Raw genomic sequence first — 25613 nt, 5'->3', positions numbered from 1 at the left:
GTCAGAGATCGGAGTCAGTTAAGCTCCGCCCCCACACTTAGTGTTGCTAGGCAACAATTGTTTAAATAACAACATAAAATAACCGACTGCAGCGCTTTCTAAAGAGATACAAAAAAATGGCGACAAAAACAACAAACAGACGGCTGAACCACTTGTGTTTCTTGATAAATTATTAACAAAAATATAAAAACTGCCAGTTATCGTCCCAAACACCAACCTACGATGATAACAGCGTCCTCTGGTGCCGGGCGGGATTATTGACGTTAGCCGGAAAAACACGTCGAGATGGAGCCAATATTCAAACCGCCGCTTCATAGGCAAAGACACCAGTTTGTAATTGATTTTGTGAAAAGAAACAAATCTAGAAAGGTAAGTTAACCACCAGTCAATGGAAACGAGTATGACGCTTATTTGAGCTACTTAAAAGCGCACTAAATTACTCCTGATTATCCAACTTTTTCCAGTAAGCCATACATTGATAGAGCTAATTCTAGCTATCTGCATGCACGTCTTGTTAAACAATATTTATTATTCTTCAACAAGGTTTTGGTTGTACTACTTTTTCTTCAATTCAACACTACGGCTTTATTCGTCTCATTTCTTCGTGGTAGGTGGTGGACCTTGGGTGCAGTGAGTGCAGCCTTCTCAAAAAACTGAAGTTTCACCGTGAAGTTGAGCTGCTGGTTGGAGTGGACATCGATGGTGCCAAAGTAAAGAAACACATGTATGTATATCTAAGACTGAGAGCTCTTAGTAAGAAATAAAACCCCCTTTAGCCCCTTTACACATGGCTGAAATGACTCAGAATTGTATCCTTGCAGGACTCTATAGACTAGACTGGATACAGTATTAATAACCACTGATTTCTTCTTTCATAACTGATTGCACACAACTTCTGTTTATTTTTTGCAGTTTCTTTATGCTTTGTACTTAGTCCTGCAGGAATCAATAATAAAAAAAAGTGTTTCTTTCTGTTAGTGTTTTTGATGCATACCATTTATATTAATTGCAATGGTGAAAATGTTGCTATTATTTCCATGTGTTTTTGTGAGGTATACCTGCTAACAAGCTTCATTGACCTGTCTTTCATTTGGTTGATGGATAAGCAGTTTCTAAGATCAAGTGTGTGTTGTTGATAACTGTGAAACTTTTAAACTTTAGCCTGAGTTGCATATATCATATATCAAACTGTATTGTGGGCTCATGTTTTTTTGTATGGGTGGGATATGTATGTATATATGTGTTGTGTGTTTGTATGTATGCTGGCTGCTGGAACACCTACATTTCCCTGCTGGGATGAATAAAGTTAATCTTATCTTATCTTAATACTGTGATGACTGACACTGATTTTGTGCTCTGCTTATATGTTCTTACAGGCATGACTTAGTTCCTATATCAACTGACTATCTGCAGCCGACTTATGATCAGCTGTGCATTGAGCTGTACCAGGGATCTGTAACGCAGAATGATTCCCGCCTCAGAGGATTTGATCTCGTGACCAGTATAGAGCTGTAAGCTTTTTGTCTTTTGAGTTTCATTGTCTTTGTTTTCTATTTAATGGCTACAATGTGATTTCTTTTTTTTTTTTTGCAGCATAGAGCACCTCACTCTTCCTGATGTGGAGTACTTCTCTGAGGTGGTATTTGGTTACATGACCCCGGTTGCTGTTATTGTCAGCACCCCAAACTCTGAGTTCAATCCCCTTCTCCCTGGACTCAAAGGTTTCAGGCACACTGACCACAAGTTCGAGTGGACTAGAGCGGAGTTCCAGTCCTGGTATGCTAGATTAAGGATTCATTTTCAGGCTTTTTAGAGTTTTGTGGAAATCAAAAATTTAGTTTTGAAAAAGATATTTACAACAGGGAATGTTAATGTGTACAATAAACGTTTGAACTGAATATTTAAACGTGACATTCCTCCTCAGGGCTCATAAGGTGTCTTTGAAGTATGGCTATGAGGTGGAGTTCACTGGTGTTGGAGAGGCACCGACAGGTCACGATGAGAGAGTCGGCTTCTGCTCCCAGATTGGTGTGTTTCACCGGCTCATGGGGAGAGATGGCTGCAACATTTTGTTTGCTGATGATGCCATTGATGTGTTTTCATACACGCTGGTGAGTAAACCTCTTTACGGATGATTCGTTTTTGAGTTAGCTGCAGGCTTGAGTCTTTAACCTGTTATTGCTATGGGAATGATTAACTGTGACATTTCTTGCTACTTTAAGTTTTGGGAAAATGTAACATGAAATAATGTTTTAAAACAGTAAGAGCTTTCAAAATTGAAAAATATAAAACATTTATCAATACAACAATCTTCATAGAAATATCTGTAGCACATGTCTTACATCACTAATAAATACTCACATGTTTTCATCAATGTGAAGAAATTGTAGGAAAAATATTTTGAATATAAAGCTCTGTTCCCTGTAAAACTTTTTTTCAAAAGGAATGTATTAAATGTCTCTTAGATCTCATTTCAACATCAATGTGCTGTTGACAGTAACATTTCCATTTCTTTACAACATTTCTGTTTTTTTAATTTTTTTAAAACATTTCCTGTTCTTTGGGAAATATAACCTCCTAGACTTAAAGCCATCATGGGGTTATTAATATGCCCAATCCAAAACCTGTAAACCTGAAGGAGGGCTGGAGATCAACACTTCAGTGTTTTAGATATAATTCATATGTTTGCTTTAATGTATCCAGTGTTCATAGCAAGCTATGCTAAATTAGAATTTTTAAAAAGCAAAGATAATCTGGGAAGGAGTTATAATAGAAATAGTCACAGTTTGTCAGCCTCTGCTGGTGACCTTCAGCAACTACAACTACAATCAGTATTATTTTTCGTCTTCATGTTGAGGCTTGTTGAGACTGAAGCAATCCAACAGGATTTACAAACAATGCAGGCAAGAAGAGAACGTTTCTATCAGACATTTCTACACCTGGCTTAGTGTTAGGTGAATTCTTATAGGTCTCAAAAAGCTCTTTTAGGACTCTAAACATCAGTAAAGATGTTTTTATGATGATCTAATTTTGTAACCTATTTTGTTTCTTTATAAGCTTTACAGTATAAACTACCCCAGCCTGCATGACAACAACATCTTGCGGAGGGTCCTGGTGACTGAGGTGTTGTACTGGGCAGAGAAGCTGAAGAGAAGATGGACAGAGGAGAAGAGTGGGGAGAGGGATGATTGTTATACACAGTGCCAGGCTGAAGGAGGGGACCAATGTCCTGGATCTTCAGAGCAGGACATGGAGATGCAGGAGAAGCAGACGGGTGAACACAACTTTTTTTAGGGTGTTCTAGGTTGTCTTTCTAATGAATTATTCTCATGATAATGTAACATTATCTTTGCCTTTGTAACAAATGAAGTGCTTACAGTAAGATTCTATATTTCACAGCACATGGAGCAGAGATGAACCATCTGATGGAGCACTGTGGCAGAGCATTGTTAGAATATCAGGCAGGAGAAGGTGACGAGGAGTTTTGGACAAAAGGCAAAGGAAAACAGGAGTCTAGCACATTGCAAAGGTGAGTTTGCTTGAGGAAGATGAAGTATACTCTGAGTAAGAAGCAGTGGAATGTGAACTGATCTCAAAATTGGGAGACCTGAAGGATAATCAAGAAAAGTAAGAGGAAAAGGAGCACAGCACATTGTTGTTTTTGTTGTTGTTCTCAACTTACCCAACCACCTTTTGTTTCCCTTTTGCCCTAGTTTAGTTTAACCTGGTAGAAAACTCTCAGCTCATGCACAATTATTGCACCAATAAGGAAAGTAGAAATGTAGTAAGGATGTTAAGCTGTTTATTTTGTATTTTTACAGAATGAACCGATCTTTTTGACTTATGACAATATAAAAGAGTTTAGATAAATGTAAATATCAACTAATTTGGCCACCCTAAGCTTTTAACTCAAGATTTTAAGTACTAATTTAACTTAAGTAAAGGTCTGAATTCCTCTTCCATGACTGTTCAGACAACATCAAAGCTTCTGTTAGCATTTTTGTATTATAATGTGACCTGTTGTCTGTGCTGACAGGAGTGTGTCTGTCCCTCTGGCTGTGCTGTGGACATCCTGTCCCAAAGTCGGTGCCCTGAGTGGAAGTCTCAGTAATCTCAGACGTCTGTTGATGGATGGTCCCGAAGTGAAACTGAGCCAGGATGGCTCTGCTCTGCTTGTAAATCTTCAAGAACAGGGTACTTACAATTCAGTCTCTTTCAAGTGTGTTACATTTGATCTTTAAACTAGTGCTGTCACTCAATGAATAAATATTACTCTAATTAATTACAGCTGATACTCTGTCACTGTTTGATATCTTTTCCTCACCTTGCTTCAACAACACAATAACATAGAGTACCTACAGACCAAAAAGACATACTGATGACGACATTACTCTGGTTTGTATTCTGACTGAAAAGTTTAATTGTTGTCTTCGTGAACACCTCCATTACTAATGCAACACCGAAGGTTGCCCAGCAGGTGTCACCATTTAACTGCAGCAGTTAATAACAATGAACATTTCCAGCACTTCATCACGGTTTGTGAACAATTAATCATTAATGGTGAATTACGACCATAATGCATCCTCAGCTGACTTTGTAATGACACTTTTCCAATAAATCTATAATTCTAATAATCAGTTTCTGTGGTTGATCTTTCATCTGTTGTTTAAGACCTTGAAGAAGAAGAGGATCAGAATGATCTGGAGGACAGCGGATATGCTGGGGTCAGCCAGTGTTCCCACAGTGCTGAGCAAGAGGAAGACTGGGAGACAAATGTTTGATCTGGAGGATACAGGACAAGTAGGTGACATCTTCAAATTTACCAAGTGAACTCATGAGTGAACTTCACTTGGATGCTACTGGACATCACAAAATGTTCTAACAAATCCGTGAAGAGCTGGCTCTTGGATTTGTTAAGTGGCTTTTTTTTTTTACTGCAACTGTTTTTCCTATAAGAATTAAAGTGTCACCTGGCCTCTACAACACGAGTATATTGACAGTCCAGATGTGTAAAATAAAAGTCTGAAAAGGAAACATTTCCCGCTGGATGTTGTATATTTTAACAAGATGAAATGAAATCACTGCTCCAGATTTTTTAACCGTTTAATTCAACAGTGCAAGGTACACATTTGAAGCATCCAGTACTCTTGTTAAGGAAGCAAATGTTGGTCAAAAAACAAGCCTTTAACAGGAAACACTGAACGGTGTCAGAACAGCGCAGAACATCACTTTACCGGAGAATACATTTGACAGTTTTATATAGACAACAGCTTCACAGAAGAGAAGAAGAAACCATGTTTGTAACAACATGTTAGGTACCAAGATGAACACACCTGTTCCCCACAAGTGAAACAAGTGATTTTGATCCAAAAACACACACAAAAAAAACAGACAATAGTTGTTATTGGATAGCCATAAATCATACACTAAACACTTTTTTACTATGCAGGGAGAAGACTTTTTTTCTCTCCCTTAAAGAATGAATTATTTAGAAAACATATGGCACAATATCAGCAATGAAAGATTCCAAAACACAGAAGATGATATCCTTCAGATGTTACTTTCATCATTGAAAAGTCAAACCATGCCGGAAATACAAAATAATCAAATGAGAACACTGACTTACAGTCACAGCAAATACTTTGCAGATTTCTGCTTTAACATGACGTATCAATAACAAAACAGATGTTATACCTGCTAATTAGGCAAGTGAAAATCTTCCTTCAGTGTGGAAATATTCAGATTAAAAGATGGCACAATATTAAATTAGGTAAAACATGAAGATGTGTCAAGTTCTGCAAGCTAACAAAAGGACATCTTCATCATGCAGAACAGAGGGACACAGAAACAGAGAACACTGACATAGTTCAATACCATACAATGACATTTGTGCAGATATTGATTCCACATGTATATAATCTAAGAAAGGAAGTATCATACTTCGACTATGGCTTATGACAGGAGACAGAAGATTATAGATACTATACAGTCTGTTTTCACTAGTTATAATGTGTATATACTCCCTATGCATAGGCCTGACAGGGTCCCTGGTGAATCGTTTGTTGTGTACTTTGGCTAGTTTGATATTTAATGAGTTTATTGTGCAGTTAATCTTCTATGAGGCTACAAATTCAAATCCTCAACATGCATGACACTATCAGGATTTCAGATGTATATTAGGAAGTCGGACTTCTATCTGCAGCTCTAATTGATTCGATACTGATTGCGTTGGATAATAGACTTGTTATAAGACTGTTGTTTAGTCTAGCAGTTTATAAGCTGGAGGGAGATATACAAACACAAAGAAATCTAATACTCTGCAGCTTTTTAAGACAGGTGCTGTTGAGCATTTTCTACATGGCAGTGAATCACCTATTAAGTCCTTCATTTAACAATCCTAGAGCGATACAAACTACAGTATGCATCAGTTGCACGTTTATGAAATTGTTGATACATCACAGCATCTTCCATTTGTTCGCTGATTTAAGCTTCCTGATCAACAGGCCTTCTTCCAATGATGTAGTTGAGTTGCAAAGCATAGGTATACAATAGATACGTAGCTTAAATGCCAGGCATTGGATATATGCCCTTCTACCTTGATATTAATCACAGAAGCCCCTTTACATTTGGTTTTTACTGACCTACAAAGCCAGAGAGCATTCACTTACAAGAGCAGTAAATTCCAGAAAAAAGGCAGACTGCGTAACAGACACATAAAACCTTCATATTTTAACATTTCGGCTGAATATTAAACCCATAACATCATTGATGTAGGATTTACATTTTCTTTAAAAAAAGAAGAAGGAAACATCACCTAAAAAAAACTAGACTGCCTGTGTGTTTGGATAATATTTGTGGAATTTGGGGGGAAGTCACAGTATTTACCTATATTTCAGTTTTCTTGTCCTTTTAAATCTGTTTAAGAAAATAACATTTATTTAGTAAGCTTTGGATTACAGGTATAGAATGGATCTGTTTAGCTGGGTATTAGTCTGTACATCTGTTATTAAAATACTGAAATTAATCTGATAATTTACAAGGCATTACATTTATTTGAGCTGTCTCGTTGGCTGTCTCTCCGTGACAGAGTGCAGTAAACGCAACCTGAACTGATGTGTTGTTACAGCAACATGGTGAGCACTACAAAACCAAAACCTAGTCACTGGGATTTAGATTCATTACGCTCCCTATTTGTAGAAAGTGAAAATTTCAAAGCCAGTTTTAACTGCATTACACTTTTCTACAGTTTGGGTGATAATATGGTGAGGAAAGTATCAAAAAATGTCTTCACTTGGTCTTCAACAATTGTGGTGTTAATCCCCCTCTCTGTGGAGGATTCTCCTAAACAACACTTAGCAGTGTGCCATTCAGATGCAAGCAAGAACGTCTGTTATCACATTTTTTTTTTTTTTTTGCAAGTACCAATATAACATCCGCTACGAAAGACTTTGTGTCACATCCTCCCGCTCATCCACGACAACAGGATAACTGATACTGCTAACAGTGGTCAACACATAAAAGACACTTACCTACACTCACGCACAGTCTGCATCCTCAAATAGCTCGACTCTGATGCCTCCTTTTCGTAGTAAAACATTCTCACAATCAAAACAATAACAGTTGTCAGAGTGCCAACAACTGCGGCTTTTTAGCAGCTTATAGGCTATTCATAATTATAAAATTCTATTTGAAATCTCCGAACACACAAAGAGTCAAAAGGAATGTTTTGAAAGCACGTACTCCTCTTCAGTGTTGATATCAGTTTGTTCTGATGGTGCACACACACAGCATGTCCTGTGTCCTCAGTGTCGATTTCTCCCAGTTCCTCTACAATTTATTCGGTACAGTTTTGGCTGCTGCGTGAAAACGTTGGACTTCAACTAATGAGGTTAATCTAATCCCAGAAAATGTGAAGCAGACTGTAAATGTTTTATGTTAATGTTTTCTGAAGGATCTGGTCATTGCTCGTTTTTTTTTCCTAACACACATCTGTATGTTTGCACTGAGATGACCTCCCGATCTTAACAAAAAAAAAAAAAGAACCCATCAGAGAGCTACAGTACAGTTTCATACATGAACACAGGAGGGCACTGTTAAAATGTCAACCATTCAAAGAGCGATCAGGGAGGACACAGTGCTGATCAGGTAACTTGTGTGTGCTGTAGGAGTGCAGATTGAAGCTGACACAGCCTTACATCAAGTTTTGTTTTTTTCTCAAAGCAGTGTGAGCCCTCCTCTTAGAGCCTGCATGTCTAACGCTTTATCACCACCTGCTCGTATGCTCCAGCTCCAACCCTGGGATGAAAAGAAAACACCAAATGAAATCAGCATCATAGAGTAGAGCTGTCATCATAGTCATATACTTCTAGCTTTGTTTGTGTTCATATGTTTTTGCAGGTCACTATTCAAAGACAGTACAGTTATCAATACGAGTTAAATGTAAAGTTGGTAGGTTTTTTTAACTTCTTACACCCAAACAAATACTAACACCAATGCCTTTTAAGCAATCTAGCAGTCTTTCTTTCTTATCTAAAATTATTTACAGAACCTTTTTCACATTATTCTCACAGTCAACACAACACAGTAAGTTATTGTCTTTTTGTCACTAGCTAAGAGCGCGCTAACCAACTAAGACAAACTAAAAGCATGTTAAGCATGACAAACAGGCTACATAGTGTCCTTTAAAGCTATACTTGAAGATTTCCTATTTTTTTAAGGATGTAGGGAAGACAAAATGTGGTGCACAGGAAGTCAGTTAACTGTCTGTTTGATTGTATTGTTACAGGGAAATGTACACTGAAGAGCAGGAGTGATGGGTTGTTATTAAGAAGGACGATAAGGAGACAGGCAGGAGGAGGTTGTGAGTCCATCAAAAGCATGGAGGGGTTAACCACAAACAGAAAATGTATTCCCCTCTTGGGTCGCCAAGAATTGAACAGGATGTGAATACTAATGCGAACGCTAATGTTCAACTCACTTTTAATTGACCGTAATGTCAAGCTGCACATTGTCTTTTCCACATTCAGTTATTATTTACTGGCCATAGTTGCACAACTGGCAACCCCTGGTTGCTGTTGAATTTAACGGTGATCCATTAGATAGTTTCAGACAGATATTAGCCATCCTCACCTGGAATGAAGGTGATGGCTTCCTAGGGCTGTGCTTCCACCAGGGCCAACAAACAGACGCAAGCCCTCCTCTGAAACAGACACAGTTGAAGTAACATTCAGTCAGTGTAGAGCACACACATCCCCTTGTATAATTCTGGTCGTGAGGAGCAGCCAGTTGCTAGGCAATCTAAAAATAATCATGTATTGACAACATCTTATGTTTCACAGCTTTGAGCTGCATGAGACCTTGGAAAGAAAAAAACATTGTCCTTCTCCCCAAAGTGCACAGACTCTGTGCATGGAGGGCTAAAGTACTGTTAATTATTTTCTAATGCAAATAAGCTGTTCAATTAACAAAAGCAGGAGGGCTCCAGAGTAGGGCTGCAACTAATGAAGGATTGATCCTTAATTGAATATTTTTATTTGGAAATGAAATATGGATAATTGACAAATTTATATTTTCGGATTGTTTCTTAGTGCATACACTCTAGAGAACCTATAAGCACGTCTGCACAGCAACATAAACAGCACAGACAGGGGGTGGGGCCTGTGCAGATACAGACATCACCACACACACTTTCTGACTAGGTTTAGTCAGATGGAATATTTTTTAAATGTGTCTTCCAGTTTTAGGTGGGAAATTCAGCTTATTATGCATTTTGTTACTTGTAACAGTATTTGACTTTTCAGTACCAGTATGGTGTACATGTTGGTTATTAAAACCAAAAAATATATATATATTTTGTGTTTGTAGGACTTCTATTTCTGTGGCCATGGTATCAAAATACGTATCAATATAGTCTGATTTACTGGCATCAAATTAAAATTCTGGTATGACAACCCTAGTATATGAGGGAGTTGTGATTACAATTGTGCCTCTATTGACCGTACTCTGTTTTTCTGGCCTTACCTTCAGCACTGGAGTCCAGTAGGCTTGGTGTAAAGTCTTGACTCTGAAGAATTTTTTCCACAACATCGTCTGCATCCACTCGCGTGTCGTCCATTCTCTTCATCTGTGACTCCATGGAGTCCTGCTTCACTGGGTATCTGAGGAGACGGATATAGAAGCGAAAACAAATACTTTAAGGCCAACTCAAAAAGCTGTTTTGTTTGTCTCACTGACTTTATTTTTCATTTGGTGCTGAACAAGGTTGCGGTCAACCACCAGTGTAACATGGGAGTCCATGTCCAGCTGAAAATGATGCCTATCAGAATCCACTTATTGTCCATTAACACGTTTTTTTGCAGCTCTAGCAGCTACACCAGTTCTATTTGCTGCTTTGTATACAGTAGCACATGAATAGAGCAAACAATTAGGTACTGCTATTTAGAAACTTGTTTTTTTTAAATCAATAATTGAAGCACTTAGATCTGAAGCTATGGCCAGCTTGAAAATTTCATACACATATTGTGTGCACTTTATTTGAACAGTTTTCTGACAAAACCCGGGAAGTTTCAATGAATTGTTAAACATTTTACAACATGCCTCTTCGCTTTCTTCCAAAAAAAGACTGACCCCTCTGTCATTTAGGTTGGTAAATATGAAGATATAGCATAGCTTTACTGTGTAGTTCTAACATGTTTGTGAGAATTAAATGGTAAAAATGCAGGCCTTAGGCGGTTGGCTAAATGTACAGTACACCTAAAGTAGCATTATGTATGACTTGGTATGGGCTTCCCCCATACTTTTGGAGAGCCATACACTCTCCACTCTGTAAGGCCCCTCTCTAAGTCACCCTTAGCTCTCAACAAAGGTACTTTAAAACGATCCATGGGCTAAAGAAGCTTCTCTGCTTGACTCATGCTAGGATATTTTTAGATCCCACAAACAAACAAACTCTTTAAAAACAACAAGAGCCCCTGCTGACACCACATAAAGAACCCACAGTTAGTTTTCCGCTCTTCTGCCTCAGAGCAGATGCTTCCTGTAATGTGCCGCAAGCCTCAGATGTGATTAAAGTTTAACGTCTATTAGATAACTTTCTCCTTTTATTGTTACCTACAAAACATGGGGTTACCATTTGACTGGATGAGTGCCTTTTCTTTGTGCATTGGGACTTTGACAGCAATGACATCCGTATGTATTTTTCATACATTATGTTTCACTTTCTAAATGACACAACAACTCACCTGTTGAGTCGTTCACAGGATGAGGCACTCTGTACTGGTGTACCCACTGGGTTGCTAGTAGTGGCTGCAGGGACTGGGTGTTCCGGTAGAGCAGGGCAGGGTCTTGACTCTCTGTCCCGGTCTTCACTGGGCTCTGGGATGCTACCAATGCCTGTTGAGGCGCTCCCTACTGAGTGGTTTCTCCGATGGCTGAACTCTGACATGCTGGAGGAGCGGGAGTGACCTGTGCTATATCCTGAGAGAAATGAGAACGGATTGTCAGTACAGTACAGTTCTTCAAAGAACAATAATATCTTTGTTGTCCATTTTAGAACAGTGGAAACTTGTTTTCATTGATGCATCACTTTACACACACACTCCTTCCACACAACTTAATGGGAGCTTTTTTCCAGTCACCACTTTGGTTTTTAGCTTATCTGGATAAAGCTTATCACCAAGACTGACATTATTTAGCCTGTTTTCACTTGTCATTGGATACATTATTATAGAAAAAACTATTTAGTTGGTTTAAAGAGTCAGTAGAAATGTGTCCTGCATATTTAGACATCTCTGCTGCATTGCCCCTTTGGGGGGTTAACAGGGTTGTTGTTTTTTTGCCTTCAGTGTTTAAAATGTAAAATAATTTGTTAATCGTGCTTTGTACTGTAAAAACGTTCAACATTTATCATTCTACTAGGTCAATGCAGGTCTGTCGTTGCATTAAAGAAATGAAAGCCTCATCTCTGCTGAGACACATTCATGTCATTACACATTTATCTAATAACAGCACCAGTAGTAAAGTCTACCTTTAAACATTAATGACAGAGATACAAGTGGAGGAGTGTAAAGGTAAAAGAACTACCTAATATCAGGATTCAAACATTAGTTCATAAACATGAACCGCTTTCAAACGAGGCGTTATTCAGGATTAGTTTTTGCCGTGCTGTTGAGTAGATTTGTGACTTGTTCAATTTTTTTGTGCAGTGTGACTCACATGCTGTCTGTGTCTACAGGAAGCCATTTCAAGCATGAGAGATCTCAGGGCATCAGATCAGTCGTGGAAACTTCCTGCACACTAATTCCTGGTTCAAATAAATCTACCAACAGTTAAATGTGGCAGGAAATACATTTTCTAATACGCGTTTTTCAGGGCCATTAAAGCTGTGCTCAGTGCAAATCTCTATTTCCTCTGATTTTTTTTATTACAGACATCTGATCTGCCTCTAATGGAAACTGGAGCCTCAAGTTCGAACCGCTCTGGTGGAGTGTCACTGAAGAATAATTTCATTACTTCTCTACTACTTTCTCAAAGGGTTTCTCAGCTTGTCCTCACCAGGGATGGACATTTACAGTCATCTAAATACTCTCATTTCCTTATGAATGAGTACTCAATTATTAAATATTTTTATAGTATAGTAGTATGCTCCAGTTGAACACAAGACCTTCTGGTGGTCCGATAATACCGCTATGTTTTTGGCAGTGTGTTGCTCATCTGTTTGTACATAGTACAGCGGTTTTCCCAATTCCCCGTTGTGAATGAAATGACAAGTGATGGTAACATGTCTCTGTGGTGAGAGCTGTCCATGAGGCTGTAGTGACAGACACGTTCTGCTAAACTTTGCTGCTCTTTCCTCATTCATCTTCTCCACTCTCGTAGCTGTTGTTAGCCTCGACAGTAGCTTGTACTGCGGCTCGACAAAACACCAACGTGTGAGTGCTGAAACATTACTCGAATAATGTCAACAACTCATCCCTAGACCTTACACACATAACCACATTACATCTCCATCCAAAATGATTTCAGAAGAGCAAAAGATTGGTGTTTTGTATTTGATGTGGTTGGTATAAAACAACCGTATTAAAAAAGTTTTTATCTTTATCTGCAGAGATTGTGTGTACGATCCATATCGGGTTAAAATTAAGAAATAAAATTCAAAATATTGGGAGCCTCTACCTGAAAGTTTGGACTGTTGGCTGGCATAGCTGGATGTTCGGGAATGGCCGCAGCCGCCAAGATCCTCAGAAACAACAGGACACTTCCCTTCTCGACTCTCTGCTGGATTAGACAGAACAGAAAAGATAGACAGGGTATTTGTGAAGGCCTGAAAGCTCTACAAGATTGTATTGCTAAAAAACTGACATGTACGTATAAAGACAAAAATCCATGGTTTACGGCCTTACTGAAGCCAAATCAGATAAAGAGGAACCGCAGTAAACCTGTCAAGACCCATGCTGTGTACTCTCGATGGCTGATCTCCAGCTTGCTAGTGTGGTGTAGAAAATACTGTAGTGAATGAAAGCATTTTATTTCTGCTGACAGAAAGCGGTTTAAACTCCTTACATCTTCTCACATTGTCCTTTAGTTCACCATCCCTTTCAAAATGAGAAAGTGACCATTGTTGGAAAAATGAGCTATGGTGGTTACCAAAATAAAAGCACTTCTGAGAATGTTTTAGAATGACAGGAGAACCCCTTTTTTTTCCAATACTATCACAACATTTACCCACATACACAACATTTTCTAAGCTCAGGTGCTTCTGCCATAAAAAGAAAATATGTGACTGAAAAATCCAAAAAGCTACATGACTGTTTTGACAACCAACATTGAAGAGTATGTACCCCAGTTTCTGAAATGTCAGCCTTTTTAAAACACGTGCAGTGAAAAAAAACCAAAAAAACCCCCGTGTACCACTTTTAATGTCAAGCAGGCACATGGGCAAAAAAGGCTGAGCTGCTAAGCTTTAGGTAAGAAAAAAAAAAAAGTCCTCTGCCTCAGCAACAAAGCAGAAGATACAAACCATTCCAGTTGTTTTGAACCTCAGGATGTAAATGTGGATTAAATGTGAACTAGCTTCCCCCTAAGGTCTTAGTGAAGTGAATATTTAAGCATGTAATATCCAGCATTCCCTGAAAAAACCCCTTTGTTTTAATCCCAGAATAAAAATGAAACAATGTCACATCTGCCCCGTGCATTTTCAAATGTGCTTAACGCGTATGATGTAATGATCACAGCCAGGCAGGCACAAGTGTTTAATGCTGAAATTATATATTCTTACCCCTTTCTATACAAATAGCTAATTAGGACACCTAATAAATCTTTATAATTTTGTGTTAAATTAAAAGACAAGTCTATTTTGACTCACTGATACACACTTGTAGTTTACGGTGACCTTTGCATCCACGGGTTCACACAATATCTAGACTTGTCTTGGAGGACCAGCATGCATAAATACATTTATAACCCCAGCTACAAATAAATAATAAATCACAATTGCTAAAAACTAAAACAACATCCATTTTCAATTGATACTGCACCAACATGTGAAAAACTAATGCACATAATCCGCAAACATGCACAACCAAGACACAATGCTGCTGGTGGGAAAGAGAACTGTCTTCAGCAGACAAATACACGTGTTGTGAATACATGCTAACCAACAATCCCCCCCTCACACACACAGACTTACACACACACATGTCCTATTTTTAACCATGATAGAGCCTACAGGGTCAGAGCAGATTGTAGCTTATCTAAAAGAGAACTAGTTTAAATTATACATGAAAGAGCTGCACTACACTCTGAAGCTTCCAGCATGCACAAGCATTCACTACAGCAACGTGTTCGTCCATGAACAGACTCACACACACACACAGAGGGAGAGACGAGAGGGAGAGTGAAATGTAGCAGAAAGGCACAGCTGGAAAAGAAACATGTTTACAGTGCAGCTGGATGGTAAATGAATAGCAGTGATAAAAAGTACTAGTCTCCAGAGACAAGTGCACGTGACATACAGGAAGAATCACAGTATTTATCAGAACAATGTCTGCAGCTTCAAAGATGAGCTTCATTAGTGAAGAAGGAACAACTGCACTGCAACAACTAAACAACATTTTCCTCCCCAATACCAATTCTAAAAACAAAACTCCTTTATCTACCGACACCACACCTTGTATTTAACAGCTGTTGGCTATAAAGTGGTTTGTACTTACTACTGTATCGTCATGTGCTCCTTGTATCGGTGCAGATGTTACAGAATCGATATGGCTGCAAAGCTGTGAGGACAGTTTTGAAAGACAATTGACCTTTGGTGCAGCTCACAATAACACCATAGCCATAGCTCTGGGATTACATTTTTTTCTCTGATGGATCTCTGATGAAATGAATTGAAGTGTTTTAGGTTGTAGGATCCTAAGGCCTCTGCTGTTATTCTCCACAATACAGCTGTTGTAGTGAATTCTGTGTCGGACATGGTCCATTATCCAAAACCAATGTGTATGTATATCACGATATGTATTGTATCGTGATACGTGTCGAGTCATGGGGTTCTGGGAAAAACAGCCCTAGTTCCAAAGTTGGTGCAGCAAGCAAGGAGCCGGAGTGAAGTGTTATATGGCGAGAAAGCAGGTCAGACGTTGTGTAATGTAAACTGCTATTGGTGTTACATAGCAGTGATTTAGAGAATATAGAAGATACATCATACAATTAAAATGGTGGAATCTTTCTGCTTTGCTGAACAATTTGAGGGATATGTCTGTATCATGTGATAAACTGCACTAATTATAAGCTGGGGTTTAGCACAGCAAAAGAGAGAGCGCATCAGATGTTTAAAAAAAAATAAAAAAAAAAGCCATTGGGATGATGAGGCAGAGCAGGGGAGTGTAATGTGGCGTGATTGGTCTCACCAGAACAGCCTTTCTGCGAGTCCCCTCTCCTCCTCTCCTCCAGCACGCTCTCTACATCCCCCTGGATCCCGATGACTGTGGCTGTGGAGGGCGGCCTGATGACAGAGGAAAGACAATAGTTCCTTTTTTCTCCTCTCTAGTATTTCAGTGTGTCCGTTATTTGAATCGTTCTCATAAAAAAAAAACACAAAGCAAGGTAAGAAAACAACATCATCGAGGGAGATGGAACTAAAACATCAAAACGAAACAACATCGAGTCAGGACATGACGTATTTAAATTCCGGTTGTCTAGAAGTAGAAGTACTGTGGAATAAACTCAGGGATTTGAATTCAAGCTGAAATAAAAGAAGCCATTGGTATTTACATAAAGGCTACTGAATAATTTTTAGGTCAAATTCCGCCCTCGGGTTAGGCAGCATATCGTTCTCTCTCTGTATGTATATGACAAATGTTTTCACTGCACAGCAAGTTTCTACTAAAAAGAAGTATGAGAGCCTAAAACATGTGAAAAACTGTAACAGATGTCAGCACCACACCTACAACAGAATTCATGTAACAGCTCCAAAACAAAAGGAGTCAGCAGCAGACTGAGGAACTTTTGCACATACTGCAGTTTTTTTTTTTTTTTTTGCATTTTTAGCATTTTTATCCTGTAATAGATAGTGTTGCTTATAGTGCAGCAGTACTGACAGAAGATAGAGCATATCATTTTAAAGTCTGAAACTGATAGGAACTGTTTAACCCCACAAGCTCTCTTATTCCAAAAGGTCCATGCAACTCAAATTGTATTGGTAAAAATGTTAAAACTCGAATGCCCAACTACAAGTTAACCGACTGGTGATGAACTGAAGACCAAAGTAGCTGCAGCAGTTCAATAATGTTGAGAACAGTTCACTTACGTTTTAAAACAGGGATCCCCTGACATAAGCTGCGTACTGATGATAACCTAAGAAAAGAGAGAGACATGTTAACGATTAAGGTTTGACTTGCATTGTTTTCTTTCTTTAAACTTAGAACTCAAATAGGTCCAAGTATACTTCATCCAAAATGGCAAAAAAAAAAAACAATCAAATGACAAATCAAAAACTCAAGGCAGATCTGTACGGTAACCAACTTCTCATTCAAATCTTTTTAGGACTTATAACTTCCTTATTTACTCAGATAATGTCTGTGGATCTCTGTGTTTATAACATCTTCAGTGGTTTGTTTCTGGCTACAATCTAACACACTACTGTGGGACATTGTTGTTGTACTCCATCCTAAACCTTTATGCAAAACCCTTTTCCATGCAGGTCTTTAGGTCTTAGTTGAGGGACATACCATGCTTGTATTCAAAACACCAGGGTACCTTCCTAACGCAGTCAAGTCAGACTGGTGTGGCTGCTTCACTGGTGCTTCAGTGTTACCTTGAGAATGGAGTTATCCTGGCGGGTATTTTTGGTATCGTAGCCTTCCAGCAGACATCTGCGGGTTGTATTCCCTGAGCCGGCAAACTCTGCTAAATTCAGATCTGCAAAACCGAGCTGAAGGAGAAAGAATGACAACCGGTGAACTTTGTTTTCTCTCAGGAGACTTGTGTTTTGCCTGCTCAGCAGCAATATGTGGATGTAATATGACAAGAGGTCAGGACATGAAAGAAACTAGAGGGAAATCTTGAAGCTTTAGTGTCAGCATGCTCGGTTAATAGTTTCTTACAAAGACTGAAACAAGAACACAGCACATAATGAGACAACCTGCAGGCATTGTTGACCATCTGTTAGCTACGGGCTCTCTTGGCGGTGGCTGATTACTGTAAATCTAGGTGACCTGTAGGGTGGGTCAGGGGAGGCTGTTGGATAACATAAATATATGAGGACTTACCTTTGCATATGCCTTCCCACCTTTCAGCTCCTGAAAGAGAGAAGTATACATATTTTATAGACAAATACTTTATCTCAGATAACAAAAAAAAAGTATTTAACTTCAAAAAGATTGTCTGCGAGTCGTTGATATCTGAAATATTGTAGTTCCAAAGCACTTGAATGGGACCATAGACCGAGCGTTACAAATTAAAAACAAACCATGTTCAGTGTTATTTGACCAAAACAGCAGTAAAGTGCGACTGTTTGACATTTTGAAGGTTCAATACTTAAACACTGGTAGGGGGGGGAGGGGGGGAGGGGGGGGTCACCCAGTGGGAGCATAATATTAAAGGTGTTTTCTGAGTACACTAGAAATAGCCTGGAGAAATAGCCATGGATATAGACCAGTGGTTCTCAACTGGTCTAGCCTCAGGACCCATCACAAGCTCCTTAAGAAGAAATAAGCGACCCAAAATTCGGATATTTTTCAACCAATGAGATTTGTTTTATAAAAAATTTTTGCAATTTGGACCTCAGACTGTCCAAACAAATAACAGAACAAAAAGATGAAACAAAACAAACGTGTTTTAAAAGTGATTTTCAGACTTTTTGACACCTTGTTTTTCAAAGCCCACTTTCGCGACCCACTGAAAAAGACTCCACGACCCACTTTTGGGTCACGACCCACCAGTTGAGAACCACTGATAATGACAACCCGTATTTTATCTGGAAGGCTTAATCAAGCTTGTTCATTTTCTCCTTCGCCCTCTAATATTCTTAAAAACTGTGGCATGATTAAACAACCACAGCACACTCACATTTAAAGATGTTATGGTAGCAATCAAATGAGAGTCACATTTTTCACAGGGATGAGTTTATTTATTTTATTTACATACACAGACCTTTTCTGTCTCCTTATTTTGAAATAAAATGTCGCCTTTTAAAGCCTGCGCTTGAAGCGTCTTTAACTTGAACCTTAAATGTTCACAATATGAAGCCTACGTTTATGGCTCATCTGATTTTGTAGATCGATCTAAATCTGAAGTCTGAGACTCAGCAGTCTTACACTGTACCTTTCTGACAGACACACGACACACACAAGGGTCCAGTACACCTGTCCCGGCGTTGGCGCTCATCTTGCAGGGGAACGAGAACCGCTTCCTCCATCGGACACAGTTGGCCTGCACTGGCTCCCTGTCAGGGGAAATCACAAAGACATAGATCAGTGTGAAGCCCTCTGGAAAGGTCAGAGAAAGATGCATTTTTGTGTGCGCTCTCAAAGGGTCATTTGCAGCCGGATGTTAGAAAGCTTAGGGTCATGATTACAGATTAAGATGAGTAAAGATTGCTACAAAAAAGAAGAAATTAAATCCCAAATCCAGCCAGGCAGTAACATTATAATGTGTACAAAAACAACGGAAAAGTAAATTTCCTTTTTTTCAATTTGAGAAGAAAGCCCAGGGACAGAAGAGTTATTATTTATTATACGTATCAGTAAAATACAAAAGCAACAACACAAACTTTGATCAAAGACCTCTAAAGTTCTCCATTGGGTGACATTCAACTTATTAACAGTGATGGGACCGATCTTATCTAATATCGTTATCGGGTCTGATATTGACGTAATTTACAAATCGGATATCGGACTAAAATCGTTGGGCACTTTAAACAGTCTCACTTTAAAGACATGACAACGTTAAGATGAGATGGAACAGCTCCTTCTGTATGATAGAAAGTACAACTCTTACTCTCCAGTTGAAAAGTTTTAATTTGAAAAACCTGACAGTTATTGCTGTTTCCTGTTTGTTTGGTTAACTGAAGCTTTGTGAAGCCTTCCACATAATATAGAATAGAATAGAATAGAATAGAATTACTTTATTGATCCCAAACTGGGAAATTGTGGCGTTACAGCAGCAGGTTGTCCAAACACACAATATGAGCAAAAAACACAATAATTAACAAATTTAAACACAATATAATATTAAATACAAAGTAAATAAGCACTAAAAATATCAAAACTAAGAATGTGAATATATACAACCAGGATTTAACTAAGCATTACTAGTTAAATATGAAAGATTAAATGTAAATGTGCAAAAACAGGAGTTGTAAATGAACAGTATTGACATATTAATACCAACAATGACAGTATTAATTATGATTTAAACAAAATATTGGAATCAGTGTATTGGAATTGGATCAGAAATTTAAATAAGTGGATTTGGTGCATCTCTATTTATCATTAGAGGAATGTCTGAATGTTTTCATTATCATCTTTAGGGTACCAGTACTTATTCTTTGATTGAATAGTTTCAGATATCAAATCCTAACAATCCAAAACAATGATTTTATGGATAAGTTCTATTGATTTTCTGCCTAGCCATCTGTTTGTTTGTTTTTTGCTGCTGTGCAGTCACCTCCATAATGATTGTATCAAACTTCATTTAGTATATTTCTATATCACTATAACTGTTGCATCACGTGCATCTGACGTCTGCCCCAATTTTCACATTTCTCCAGCATTTGGCCGTTAACTGGTGCTAATTCCCAATCCAACAATGAACACATCTCTTCCTGCTTAAGGCTGCTGGTTCAAGCTGCCAACACCAGCTTATGGGCTTAGCCTCTGATTTCTCTGGCCACTTAACACGCTGCTTAATCACAGTCCTTTTTTTTTTTTTCACCTATTGATTTAGTGCACACACCGCCTGGGCTCATACTAGAGGTTAAAATGAGGGTGAGGTGTAGTCCTCATTCAGTGAAAGGATGAGATGAAACGTTAGAGAGGAGAGAGTGTGTGTGTGTGTGTGTGTGTGTGTGCGCGTGGGCAGCATTACGATACCCCAGATGGCTTCTCTCTCTCTCTCTCACTCACTCACTCACTCACAGTCATCCTCTCCTCTCCCACTCACCAAACCAATTCCCTTCTGTTGAGACAGCTCACATGCCATTCAAAAATATCCACTTTGCTGGATTTAAATACACGCAGAACAGTTTTTTTTTAATCCTCTCTAACACAATAGTTTGCATCTCAAATCGTGAAAAAAGAGCTCAAGACTGAAGGGATCCTGACAGAAGATGAAGTGCAAAGAGTGTTAGAGACATAATACCTTGATGATTAACAGGGTGTGCAGATCCCTGTTAAGATGGTTAAGACTGAACGAATAACAGGCCCATGCTGTGCACTGCTTCCCTGACTCACTACACATAAAAAAAAAAAAAAAGCAGCAGATGCGTGACCAATGTTGTACAAACGCTGACTTCACCACCTCCCCGAGTCGGAGAGAGAGGGAACTCCCAGCCAGCTGGACGCTCTGTGCTTTGAGAGTTCGGGCTTGATTGCATGTCCTGTAACTCACAGCGCAAAAACACTACTAGTGAGTGATAGTAAGCCTGCTTTAGGCACTAGTGTGCTCTCATCTCGATACATGGGTCAGATAATAGATATCCTTGGATGAAGCACAGTTGTGGTCACAAGTCAGGCAAAATCAACTCTCTCTCTCTCTCACAAACACATTGTTACATAGAATACGAGGTTTTCCCAAGTCGAACAGCTACGACAATATCAAGTCATTTGTCCATAAAAAAAAGTAAGCTTATATAACAATGGAAACTTGCTTTAGGCAGAAACAATGGTGCCAAAGATGACAAGCCACACCAAAGGAAAAGAACGGCTCATAAAACAACAATCCTTGTTTCTCTTACACTCACAATTTGGATGATTTAAAAGAGCGTTAGAGGGCATCTACTTTAGGGCTTTGATAAATCTGACTGCTGCAAATAAAGTATTTTAACGACACAGAAAATCAATCCATCCTCAGGAAATCTGGAGGATTTAATCTTCTTTATCAGGCATGAAGACCTCTAACAGTATTTCTTCTATTTCATTTAGCCATTTTAAAATGACCGTAATGCCAAGACCTTTGAGGCGTTCTGAATCACACATAACAACACACTAGGCCTTTTTCATTTGGCTATTTTATAAGAGCTACTTACTGCAGGAAAACAGGCTTGTTATATAATCATGGTGAAGCCATCTGATCCTTTGAGCCGGGATCCAAAACAAATGCTTTTCCCCTTAGTCGAATGCTTAATTTATGAGAGAATATCCAAATCGGATTACAGAGGAGGGGACTGCCTGTGCCTGTCTCAACTTGATCGCAGTAATAACGTCATCATGCATTTCTTATCATCGCCACTGCTTAGATCTCAGGGACACGACGAACGGTACAGTCATTTCCTTCTATGAACAATTATTAGGCGTCCCCATCATGTGGTTCCTTTTAACATCAATCTATCCGTACCGTAAGTCAGAGTAAGAGCATCACTGCTGTCGTCTCTGACTGGACAGTGAAACTTGTGGAGAGAAATGGCAGCTAAGGTGTTACCTGTCTGCCTGCAAAGAATGAAAAGTCTTGTGATTATGCTTATGATTATTATGCAGACATCATCTCAGGATTTAAGACACTGTATTGCAGCTTTGCAGATTTTGCTTTTTTTGGGTTTTGGCTCAGTTTTTTTTCAACTGTAAATTCACAAATTACCAATATGGCCTTCGCTATGTCGACTTGTTTTTAAACTGGGATGAAATGTGACCTTTTGTACTGCATGTATGTACACTTTACACTGATTTTGCACCACTATGACTTTGCAGAGCTACCCAAATGGTTGCTTTCTTAAAACAAGTGACTTATTGATTAATTTTTCAGATGTTCATGTAATACTTTTTCCAACATATCCTAGCACAGACCTCTGTCTGTTACGGTGATCTGCTAGATGTGCTGCAGACAGTGCGCACAAACAATGGAGTTTGTGCACAACTAATCTGAAGAGAAAAGCATTGGGATTTCAAATTAGTCAAAAAAAAAGTGATTTTAGTCGAGCTCTACTGTAAACTGCCCTTTTGAGTTAAAACGTATAAAAACATTGTAGTCCAAACAAAACAAAAGTTGTTCTAGTGGGAGGCTCCATCCATTTATTTACATGAGAAAATATGTTGAGCTATGAGACAGGAAACACTCGAGATAACACTGCTCTACTGCACACCACTTTAAGGTGTAGTATTTAAATCTACAGCTGAGCTCTTTCTTGTATTTTCCTGATTATTGGTAATCCATATCAGTTTAATTAAGCAAGAGCATCAGGCACCTTCAACCTGCAAAGATTCAACCCAATGATTAAAGGAGAACTAAACACACACACACACACACACCGGGACAGAAGTTACAGTATTGATGAAGCAGGACTCCTCCTTAGCTCTGTATCAGCTGTGAGACGAGTCAGCTGGCTGATCGACTTATCGATCCAACAACCTTTAAGGAAGTTGGCCTTTGAAATGTCACCATATGTCGTCCTGAACACGATGAAATGAAGACTGTGAGACATTTTTGAGCACATGTCGTCACAAATGCTAAAGTTAGTGCCGGTGGTGTGCAGTGTGCGATCCTGCAAACATGACCAGGTGAAGGAACAGCTTTAACTGGAGGGTACATTATACATTATAACAACCCAACACCATGACAACAGAAGAAATGACTGCTGCTGTTTTTTTTAGTCGTGTAGCCTGTTAGTTAGCTTCGTGACATCACTAATTTAACCTGCGAGCACAAAAATAAAAGCAAGTTTAAGCGTTAGTTTATTAAAATCCTCACCGAGAGGACTCCTCGGAGAACCCGCCGTCGAGTAGTCTGACTTTACAGAAGAGGACACCGTTCACAAAGGGGACCGACGAGAGCTCGTCCAGCTCAAAATCCACCTTAAACTTGAACTTCTTCTTCTTCATCATCATTAAATCCATACACAGGAATCAGTAACCTGGACAAGATGCTCCGATCCCGCCTGTCTCGGACATTACGGCCTCATTGTGATGTAGTATTGACACAGTGTTGTGTTGAGGGAGGATCGTGAAGCTGCTGCTGACAACAGTCAAGTCGTGACACTAACTGAAGACACGCAGCTGCACGGACACTTCCGGTTGTTCACTTTCACAATAAAATCACCACACACCACAAATTCAAAAAACTTTCAAAGGCACACAGAGCAGTAAATTAACAACAGTGCAAGTAAACGAAACATGTTAACCTAAATATAAAGTGTCAATTTAAATACAACTTAAAGCTTAAACTTAACTTAAATACAAAATATAAAAGAATAGACATAAGTGGACAGTGATCGGACTATCAGATGTAAACAGAACTATGTGCAGTAAACGAGAAATACATATATATATATATACAGAGCTATGTGCAAGTAGGCAAATACTAAATGATAAGTTATAAGGTGCATGGTGAATAATGGAACAACAGAACTAATATAAACAATATAACTGTAAAGGTAATGAGATAAATAAAGTGACCGTAGTGCAAAGATGGATAAGAAACAACAGGAATAAATTAACCAGAACTGTATTAATACTGATATAAAAAGGATAGAATAAAGTGATGTAGTGCATGAGACCAGATAAAGCAGAGGGAGTTAAGGTGCATGGCAATTTAAAAGCCACTAATAGGGCATGGCTGCGTGTTGGAAGCTAATATTTACAGTCTATGGTTGGAAGGGATTAAGTAGAAAATTAGAGAGGGAATTTCCAGTTTAACATTTTTCACTATTTAAGGACTATTAAATTGCATTTTAATGTGCTTGAGTAAAATGTGATAGTTGCTCATGGATCTAAATAAATACAAATGTTGATAGTTGCACAAGGCTGGAAAACAAACATCTGCCTTTATTTTAGTTTTTTGATTTATAATCATTTACATTTATGGCATTGTGACAGTGTAGCTTTTCTTCGTCAAGACTTCTAAATAGAAAATGTATTTAAAATATAATTGTTGGTGAATGTATGATTATAAATATTTATAAATGTTTCATAGGTGTAGGAGCCATTTTGTGTTTATAGTTGGCATGTTGTACAGATTAGATTTATCTGAACATATTATTTTCCACTAGGGACACTGAATGCACAGGGGCGTGTATATATAGTGGCACAGGTGACAGGAAAGAGAAGGCACAGGTAGGGGGAGCGCAGACAGTTCTCACCAGACCAGCATTCATGTTTTAGACCAGCACTCAGACAAACTACAACTCATTCATTCTACTGGCTTCACTGGAAATGCTATGTGTTATGTTCTCATATCTCCATCAAGTCACTTCAATAAACCTTCAACTCAACTTTAATAACGGCTGGAAAATCATTGTTTGCATCTGCGTAAGACTTCACTCCTACCTGTGTATTAATGGCAATAATTGGAGCAAAGGAAAAAAATGGAAAATTGCCATTACAATAGGACTAATACATTATGACACTGTATTATAAGTAAAGCAACAACTGAGTAAAATCTGTACATATAATAATGCACAATATTTTACATGACTCCGAAATGGTCCGGCATGCATATTAAGTCTTGTTAATTTCGGTATGGATTTAATATTGTGATGCTTCTACTGTCGCACACTTAGGAACAATTTAGAAAGCACAACTGTTACTTATAACACAGTCTATTCCCACTGTGGTACTGCCATTTTTATTTAAGTAAATGTTGAGTTTTTCTACCAATCAGACACCCTCCGTGCTGAGATATAATTATTTTCAGCTAAATTTCTACTAAAACGTATTTATGGCTCTGCTTTTATTTTGAAGTACTTTATATGGATTGAACGAATGTACGTTGATGGCAACTATCAGCTTCACGTGGGGTCCAAGAAAGCCCGCCTCCCCTCTCTGTCGCCTCCTGGCGGTCAGGCAGAACAACAGCAGCACTGATTTGACAGATTACAATAACAAAGTGAAACCAGCTGCTGTTATGTAGCATTTATCGCCCCCTCGTGGTACAAACTTGACACTGCCCCGAAGCTCCAGTTGACTTGCATT

At 38.7% G+C, this 25613-nt stretch overlaps 2 protein-coding genes across 3 annotated transcripts; one reads left to right on the top strand and one right to left on the bottom strand.

Annotated features, from left to right (window-relative positions):
• The first annotated feature begins 273 nt into the window (after positions 1-273).
• Positions 274-5034, top strand: henmt1 (HEN methyltransferase 1). The gene is made up of 9 exons (XM_061034468.1): positions 274-369; positions 612-724; positions 1377-1511; positions 1594-1776; positions 1925-2111; positions 3058-3274; positions 3400-3529; positions 4037-4194; positions 4672-5034. Exons 1-9 carry the CDS (start codon positions 286-288, stop codon positions 4779-4781), a joined length of 1317 nt encoding a protein of 438 aa, XP_060890451.1. The 5' UTR covers positions 274-285; the 3' UTR covers positions 4782-5034.
• A 51-nt stretch (positions 5035-5085) lies between these two features.
• Positions 5086-23655, bottom strand: fam102bb (family with sequence similarity 102 member Bb). 2 transcript variants are annotated; one of them, XM_061034478.1, is made up of 11 exons: positions 23395-23655; positions 18817-18937; positions 17763-17792; positions 17309-17425; positions 16802-16848; positions 15903-15997; positions 13174-13275; positions 11241-11475; positions 10021-10157; positions 9130-9199; positions 5086-8295 (listed from the first exon to the last, which is right to left on the bottom strand). In XM_061034478.1, exons 1-11 carry the CDS (start codon positions 23538-23540, stop codon positions 8253-8255), a joined length of 1143 nt encoding a protein of 380 aa, XP_060890461.1. In that variant the 5' UTR covers positions 23541-23655; the 3' UTR covers positions 5086-8252. The 2 variants fall into 2 exon arrangements, with proteins under 2 accessions (XP_060890461.1, XP_060890469.1); XM_061034486.1 differs by having other exon boundaries at positions 13174-13272.
• Positions 23656-25613: the final 1958 nt, after the last annotated feature.

The sequence above is a fragment of the Labrus mixtus genome, chromosome 3, assembly GCF_963584025.1.
Source record: "Labrus mixtus chromosome 3, fLabMix1.1, whole genome shotgun sequence".
Taxonomy (NCBI): Eukaryota; Metazoa; Chordata; class Actinopteri; order Labriformes; family Labridae; genus Labrus; species Labrus mixtus.
Note: the sequence above shows the minus strand (reverse complement) of the source record. Positions and strands in the feature narration are given on the sequence as shown.

Bases quoted from the DNA above. Each gene is read 5' to 3' on its own strand.
- henmt1 (XM_061034468.1), top strand. From the start codon at position 286: ATGGAGCCAATATTCAAACCGCCGCTTCATAGGCAAAGACACCAGTTT. The intron at 1,512-1,593 runs GTAAGCTTTTTG...TTTTTTTTGCAG, and splicing joins CTCGTGACCAGTATAGAGCT to CATAGAGCACCTCACTCTTC. The intron at 2,112-3,057 runs GTGAGTAAACCT...TTTCTTTATAAG, and splicing joins ATGTGTTTTCATACACGCTG to CTTTACAGTATAAACTACCC.
- fam102bb (XM_061034478.1), bottom strand. From the start codon at position 23,540: ATGGATTTAATGATGATGAAGAAGAAGAAGTTCAAGTTTAAGGTGGAT. The intron at 16,849-17,308 runs GTAACACTGAAG...CTCTTTTCTTAG, and splicing joins AGGATAACTCCATTCTCAAG to GTTATCATCAGTACGCAGCT. The intron at 8,296-9,129 runs GTGAGGATGGCT...TTTTCATCCCAG, and splicing joins AGCCATCACCTTCATTCCAG to GGTTGGAGCTGGAGCATACG.